Source organism: Macaca mulatta, chromosome 4, assembly GCF_049350105.2.
Source record: "Macaca mulatta isolate MMU2019108-1 chromosome 4, T2T-MMU8v2.0, whole genome shotgun sequence".
Lineage (NCBI taxonomy): Eukaryota > Metazoa > Chordata > Mammalia > Primates > Cercopithecidae > Macaca > Macaca mulatta.
Genome location: NC_133409.1, coordinates 149,287,217 through 149,295,195, shown reverse-complemented (window position 1 = coordinate 149,295,195; position 7,979 = coordinate 149,287,217). Strand labels below are relative to the sequence as shown.

The following is a 7,979-nucleotide window of genomic DNA, read 5'->3' as shown; positions in this document are numbered from 1 at the left end:
GTGGAAGGGAGAATGGGTCAAGGACAGACAGAGGACTTGATGTTCTCATTATTTGGAGAGATGACGTGCTTATGATCTGTAGGGGGACCCTGCAAAAAGAGAGAGTTTGGATACAAAGGACAGGAGACTACCGGATGTCTGTTCTAAAACAGAGTGAAACATCAGGAATGCAGGAGCACAATTTGTTTTTTAAAATAAAACACTACGTACCTTGAGACTAGAAACACATGTGAGTATACACGCAGACGCATAAATCTAAAGGCTCTGGAATTATTCCTAGAAGTTCCAGTGACTTCAGGGTAGTATATGCAACAGTGAAAAAAAAAAAAAAAAACCACACATTTCTTTGGTCAAAAGAACACAATTTTAATGACTTTATTAAGCCTTAGGATGGAGATGAGAGAAACACCTTCCCAATGATGCATCAAGTTAACTGCTAAGCAAAAGATCAGCAGAGATCAGAGATTGTTGGGAACACACGTATCTTGTGGTGTCTTCTGAGAACCAACTTATTCCTCTTTCTCTGACAAGAACTTGACCCCTTGTCCCGGGGCTGGGTGCTTGGCAGCCACATTTTTGTGGGATCTTGTCTCCTGTTCTAACTACACAGGGCTGGGATGGACACCTGCTCCACGTTTGGCCGGTCATTTATTTTTCCAGTAATTTAAAGCTGTGACTGGGAGACACAGCCTTTGTGGGTTGTGAGGGCTGAGATGATATAAACTCAGGAGCTTTCGGGTGGACATGTTCACTGAAAAGGACTGTCAGTCCACAGAGAGAGAACACCGCTAACATGCAGGGGGGTCTAGAGAACACAGACCGTGTGGATCCGAGAGGGTTGGAGGGGCAGCTCTAGCTTCTCTGGGCTTTTCGGATCCCAGTTCTGTTCCTGGGAGGCCTGGCTAGAATCTACCCTTGGGCCCTGCACTCCTCCCCACAGCTATATTGCAAACATCCTATACTTTGCATGTGATCACACAGAAGAGGGTTTCTGTTACTGGCACACAAAAAGTTTGCCTGAGATGATTCTTCTCCACGTCCGTGTCTTCTAGTCATTGATTTCAGCTTATTCTCTCTTAAGAAGCCCACTGAGTCCCCATAATCTCTCGGTTTCTTTCTTTTCCAGGACCAACTGCTCACAGTTCAAACCCTCATTTTGTCCCTATTTACTTGTACCTTGATTGGCTTTGATGCCCTAACAGACCCAGGTTCTTCAGAAAGCCTTCCTGGTCCACCTCAGACCTTAGGGATCCCCCTTTCCCATGACCCCCCATGGCACCTGATTATGTCACTGTGTCCCAGTGACCAGACCGCAGCCTAGGTCCAGGATGGCTGCATCAGAGTCATCCAGAGCCTGTTAAAAAATGACAGCTTCAGCCAGGCGCGGTGGCTCATGCCTGTAATTCCAGCACTTTGGGAGGTCAAGGAGGGTGGATCACGAGGTCAGGAGATGGAGACCATCCTGGCCAACATGGTGAAACCCCGTCTCTACTTAAAATACAAAAATTAGCTGGGCATGGTGGTGCGCACCTGTAGTCCCAGTTACTCAGGAGGCTGAGGCAGGAGAATTGCTTCAACTCGGGAGGCTGAGGTTGCCGTGAGCCAAGATCATGCCATGGCACTCCAGCCTGGTGACAGAACGAGACCTTGTCTCAAAAAAGACAGCCTCCCTGTTGCTGCCCCTTGCACCCCCGAGATTCTAATTCAGTAGGTCTGGGTGATGCCTGTTATTTTTATATTTTATTTATTTATTTAGAGACAGGGTCTCACTGTGTCACCTAGGCTGGAGTGCAGTGGTGTGATCTTGGCTCACTGCAGTCTTGAACTCCTGGGCTCAAGCACTCCTCCAGCCTCAGCCTCCCGAGTGACTGGGAATACAGGTGCGAGCCACCATGCCTGGTTAATTTTTAAATCTTTCTTTTTAGAGATGGGGTCTCTCTGTGTAGCCCAGGATGGTTTCCAACTCCTGACCTCAAGTGATCCTATCCCCTTGGCCTCCCAAAGTCCTGGGATTACAGGAGTGAGCCACTGCACCAGGCCAATGCCTGTACTTTTAAAAGGATCCCAAGCAGTTCTTATGTGCATTCTGGTTTGAAAACCGTAATCTGTACTGCTCATTTTGGTCTTGACATAAACTACGTGGTATGGTGACTTATCTCTTTGTATGTTTTAAATTTTGTTCACAGAAAAGTAGACTAAAATCTTCTAGGCCACATATTTAGAGAGTGTCTAGGTGGACTGCCCCCCCTTACCAGATACCTTGCACACCGACTGTACCACCTCCTACCTGACATGATTGACCCCACTGAGGGAAGTGGCCACCTTATCCAAGCCTTGGGCCTCTCTTTGTCATGCATGGGACTCTAGGGAAAGTAGAAAAAGGAGATGACATCATGGCAGGATACCAATGGTCTCTTCATACAGAGTAAACCCAGGCAGAAGTGGAGTCCCCATGAGCCTGTCCTGTCCCAGTGCTGAGGGAGTTGTTAGCTGAGGGGGTCGTGAGGAACAGGATAATCTGCATCCCTTTCAGGGCAAAACTGAACTCAGGAGGCAAATTTCATCAGGTCCATGTGAAACGGCTCATTCACAAAGTAACACACAATGGGACAAATGGAGCAAGACACACCCGTGCGGGCCCCAGGACTGCTGCCAATCCCCAGCACCACATGCCTCAACCCGGGGAGAACTGGCCAAGGCCTAAAAAGGACACAGTGCAAACACCACCAAAGCATTTGGTGCTGCCAGCCAGAGCTTTGGGTAGAGCAAGAATGTGTGTGTGTGTTGAAAGGGAAGGGAAGCTAGTAGGTGTCCCACAAACCCTGCCATGAGTACTGGGGCCAAAAAAGAGGGGACCTGTAGGACAGAGGTTGATCCCACTCAAGGTCAGCACAGCAGGATGCACTTAAAGCGCACTGAGCACGCAAGAGCTGTCACAAATCCACGAGGATCTGCAGGGTGTCTCCCACAAGTCATTTCTCTCAGAAGGATCGTTACCTAAAGTAGCAGAAACCACACAATCGACATTGCTCAATTTCAATATGCTAGGATCCTATCTCTGAGTGCCCACCTCCCCCCAAAACCTCACTCTCTCACCCCACCTCTGCTTCTTTCTTCCATGTCCATTTCTTTCCTGACCTCTTTCCCCAAGACAGAATCTCTGATTCTCCGCCCATGTCCTGTTCAGAGTCATCCACTTTCCTCCCCCCCCACCCAAGACTCCCGGGGCCTCTGCACCTGGGGGCACTGGACACATATGTGCCCATGATGATGAGGATGGTGCCCACGAGGAAGCCCACCAGGCCGATGGCCAGGCCCAGGGCACAGACCAGGGTCTCCATGGCATCTGGTGGTGGAATAGGCACCTGGAGCTCTGGGAGAGAAAGGAAGGAATTGGTGGTATAGGGAAGGATTCTAGAGTAAAGGAAACCTGGGGCCAGGAGGGTGCGTGGGGAGGGGGCTCCGTACCCCAATGCCTGAGGAGTGGCGCATCCAGGCCCCAGTGCTCCACCTGGCAGTCATAGACGTCTGCGGCCGAGGGCACGAAGGGCAGGTAGTGGAACTTGCGGAACAAATGGTCAGGCTGGGAATAGAAGCTGGTCTGGGCCACTCCCTCAGTGACAGCTTGGCCATTGCGCAGCCAGGTGATATTGATCACAGGCGGGAAGATGTTGTTCACGACGCAGATGAGGATGTTGGGCTGGCCCAGCTCCACCCGAGACTTGGGGAACACGGTCACCCGTGGAGGCACTAGGAGGAATGGGGCCTGAGTTCACAGGCTCATCCCTCTTCCCAGGGCCTTACTAGGACTGGGATTAAGGGACGTTCCCCCTTCGTAGCCATCTGTGGGCAGGGGATGCTCTGGGATGGTATCCACTGGAGCAGGAGAGGAGGGAAACAGAGGGAGAGGAGACTGGGGAGGGAGTGGGATGCCAGGAGGTCCTATATCTGACTGGTCCCTGGGCGGGAGTCCAGGTGAGAGGTGTCATTCCTCAAGGAGAGGGGTGCCAACGGGGTCTAGGAAGACCTGGAGCCTCCTGGGAAAGAAAGGGACAGGGCATGACAGGCACGGGCACTGAGAGTGCGCCCCAGAGTGATGGAGGCCTAGGAACTGGGAGGAAGTTTCTCTGACCTTCCCGCCTGACTGGGTGGGCAGAGGGAGGGCTGGTACCGTTGATGGCTCTGGTGCGGTTGGAGCGCTCCACCAGGACATCCAGATGGGCTTTGATCGCGGCGATGCCGGCCAGCCCACCCTGTGGGTCAAAGCGGGCAAAGTCGCCAAACTCAGGCAGACGCCACACAGCCTCGCTTTTCTTCAGGTCCACAGAGAACAGCTGTTCCCCATCAAATTCATGGGTGAACTGGCCTGAGGCACCGTAAGACTGGTAGAAGGCGGGTCCGTAGGAGCCCATGTGGTCAGCTGTATTTGGTGAGTTCAGGGTCAAGGAGAGAGAAGAAAATGTGTCTGTCTCATCCACAATATGTGATTGTTGAGTCCCTGAGCCTGGGCCCCGTCCTGGGTTCTGTGGGGGGACACAGTCCTGTTCTGACACTGGGCTGGCCCTGGGAGAGGGGAAGGGAGAGGACGGGAAGAAAGAGGCTCGTCCCAGCACACTGCAGCCGGCACAGAGACAGTGCAGTCTGGCCTATCAGGATGGGAAGAGGAGGGGCTGCCTAAAATCATGCTTGGGGTTCCAGAATTTAAATCTTGGCTGTGGTCGTCTGCCCTGTCTGTGTTGTCAGGCCCTGTGTTGTGAGCTGGTGGGACTGTGCGGGTGGGATGAGGGGGAATTATTAAGGACAGGAGAGTAGTGGAGCTCGGCACAGAGATGCAGTGCAGGTGGGTGTAAGGGGAAACAGGCCACGGCTGGCAGGGGTAAGAATTAAGGTTAGTGACCCAGAGACCAAGGGGATAAGAAGAGGCAACTCAAGGCATTGCAAAGAGCACTGGATGAGGAGTCAGAAGTCAAAGTTCATGTCCCAACTCCTCCATCTCAGAGCATTATGACTGAGTGTGTCTCTTCCATAACTGTTGTCTAGTTTTCCGGAAGTTAGGGATTAAGTTCTAATACTTGCAGAATTCTATGAAGTTGTTTGAACAACAGTTACTGAGGAACTAGCATGCACCCAGCACAATGGCGGGCCAGGGAAATAAAAGAAATAAAGATGAACCAGCTGTAGACCCGCAAACCAGCTCATGTCTCCCGATAGACAGACAGGTAAACAGTTAACTACTGGCATGGGCATAAATACTGCAACAGAACTGGACTTGATGGGCCACACTCCAGGCCAGGGGTAGCAGAGAAATCAGGGTGCTTGCTGGCACCTGTTGGGTGGAGGTTTGGGTCTCAGGAAGGAGGAAGGAATCAGGAGAAATCTGAACGTCAGCAAAGGCTGAATGGGGCACCTGCGCAGCTGACCGAGCTGCACCTTCATTTAGGTCCAGAGTGGATGTGACAGAGGTGAGGGGGATTGGGTGTCTCTTGGTGAAGGAAGTTGCTCATAAACCAGAGAGGGAGAGGAACAAGCATCCTCCATGTCATCTCCTCATGTAACCCAACTCCGTAAATCTCTGCTCCCCGCCGCACCCGCCTCGCCCTCGCACTCACCCTTGGTGGCACCTGCCTCCTGCGGGCTCAGGAGGGTCATCAGGCTGTGGAACCCCAGGATCAGCCCTGCTCTGAGGGCCATTACACTCTGGTGCTTTAATCAAATCAGTCTCAGTCCCTGTGGGGAGTACAGGAACCAGGCGGAGGTGAAGACGAAGAAAACAGATTCGAGGATGGGGGCGACCCCTGTTGTCTTCAGCCAATCACAGAAATTCTCTGAGTGAATGTAACTGTTGCTGGGTGAAGAGGGAAAGAGCCGGGGTGAGAAGGTAGAAGGATTCACCAGGCCAACAGGAGAAGCCAAAGGAAGATTTGGAGGACGGGAGGGGCTTGCACCAACTGTTACCACGTCCTCCAAGAAGGGACTCCCTCCCTGAAGGGAGAGAAAAGCCGTCAGGGCGCCGCGCAGCTGAGCTCCAACAAATCCTCTCTCTATGTCGATCTGCGATGCAGGGAATCCTACTTTCCCAAGAAGTTTCTGTGGACAAATTTTGAGTTAGAAAGTAAAATAAACTTTACCAATAATCTTTAAAAGGAAAACATTGGCTGCAAAATGGAATAAAAACCTCTTAAAACTTTAAATCACTTTCAAAAATGTTATTTTTCTTTTATTATTATTAAATTTCATTGTGTAAGAAAAAACGTGTAATTGTTGGAGATGTTTGGTCTAAAGCAGAGTGTAAGGAGTTTCCGTGGACTCCCTGAGGAGGGCAGAGGTGCTGGTCCTCTCTGTCTGTCCCTCCAGGACCCGGGCACCTCCTCCAGGCTGCCACAGGCTGGAGGACGCATCACCCTTGTCTTTGGCTTCTGGTTGGGCTCGGCTAATAAGAGGCATTGGGAGAATTTAGTCCAGTATATATATATATATATATATATATATATATATATATATATATATATATATATGTAAAGCTAACATCTGAGTAAAGATAAATCTAACCAAATTAGGACATGTGTCAAAGACCATGAAATCAATGAGTTTCAACTTGGAAGGAGCTAGGAAATCATCTGGGTCTCTAGTTCCAAATGAGAATCACCTGGGGAGTTTGTTATACTACATGTTCCTGGGTTTCCTCGTGACCTCATGGGTTAGATTAGCCTTTCCAAGGCAGGGACAGGGAACCTCTGTTTTCAGCATGCTCCCTAGGTGGTTCTCAGGTAGCCTGTGGACTGGTAAATCCTGCTCCAATGCTCTTTCCTCAATGAATAAGAAGGGATGCCTACTCTGAGTGCGGCAGACACAGCTTCTGACTTCAAATTAATCAAATTACAACTAGTAATTGATTTGTGTGGCATAGTTTATAAGAAGCCCTAATCTTAGTTTTTTTGTTTCCATCCCGCAGTGTCTAGCATAATGCCTAGCACATTATAGGTGCCTAGGAGGTATCTGTGCATGAATGAACAGTGTCTTCACTGCTTTGATCCTGCCCTGGTTAGGACCCTCACCACCTTCATCTCTCCCCAAGTGAGGTGGGAGCTGGAACCACGAGATAATAGATGGGAAAGCCATGAAGAACTCATGATAAAGAATGTTGCTTCTTTGTTTAATAACAATCGAGTATTTGGTGTTTTTTATTTCATAACATACATAGATTTTTTAAAAGCATGTTTTTTGTTATTAACTTAAAACTTAATTACGTGATAATCCTTTATGGCTTGGAGTGTGGTCAACTTCTGTAAATATTTCACATTGGCTCTAATAAATTTGATGCAGAATTTTATACATGTACAAGTCTATTGGATCAAGCATGTGGATTTTGTCATTCTAACTTATTGTGGGTTTCTTTATTTTTTGGACTGAACGATACATAACGAAGAGTAGTGCATTTATTTATTTATTTATTTTTTAGAGACAGGGTCTTGCTCTGTTGCTCAGGCTGGAGGGCAGTGGAGTAATCATAGCTCACTGCAGCCTCAAATACATGGGCTCAAGCGATCCTCCTGCTTCAGCCTCCTGGAGTAGCTGGGACTACAGGCATGTACCACCACTCCTGGCATATGAATGGTATATTTAGATCTCTAACTATGACTGTAGGCTTTTCAACTTGTTTCTAATTTTTAAATCTTTTGCCCTCTATGCTTTTAGGTTATTAGGTGCTTACTCTTGGGAATTATGATAATCTTTTCCCAATTTGTCCTGACAATCTTTCTGCATTTATTGTGAATATTGATGCACTTGGACTTGTTTCTACTACCTTATTTATTTCAATATTTCTATTTTTTTAAGTTTTCTTTTTTCTTTCTTTCTTTTTTTCTTTCTTTCTTTTTTTTTTTTTTTGTTTGTTTGTTTGTTTGATTTTTTGGAGACAGACTCTCGCTCTGTTGCTCAGGCTAGAGTGCAGTTGCTCAATCTTGGCTCACTGCAACCTC

At 48.7% G+C, this 7,979-nt stretch overlaps 1 protein-coding gene across 20 annotated transcripts; it reads right to left on the bottom strand.

Annotated features, from left to right (window-relative positions):
• Positions 1–341: 341 nt before the first annotated feature.
• On the bottom strand, positions 342–5,809 carry MAMU-DOA (major histocompatibility complex, class II, DO alpha). Of its 20 annotated transcripts, none has more exons than XR_013416091.1 (6): positions 5,610–5,809; positions 4,172–4,420; positions 3,469–3,750; positions 3,102–3,373; positions 1,870–2,997; positions 342–1,554 (listed from the first exon to the last, which is right to left on the bottom strand). XR_013416091.1 is itself a non-coding variant. In XM_077998973.1 (5 exons), the coding sequence occupies exons 1-5, from the start codon at positions 5,689–5,691 to the stop codon at positions 2,887–2,889; spliced, it is 996 nt and encodes a 331-aa protein (XP_077855099.1). In that variant the 5' UTR covers positions 5,692–5,809; the 3' UTR covers positions 342–2,886. The 20 variants fall into 20 exon arrangements, 7 of the variants coding, with proteins under 7 accessions (XP_077855099.1, XP_077855101.1, XP_077855100.1 ...); XR_013416092.1 differs by having other exon boundaries at positions 2,017–2,997; XR_013416097.1 differs by having other exon boundaries at positions 342–1,586; positions 3,238–3,373.
• Positions 5,810–7,979: the final 2,170 nt, after the last annotated feature.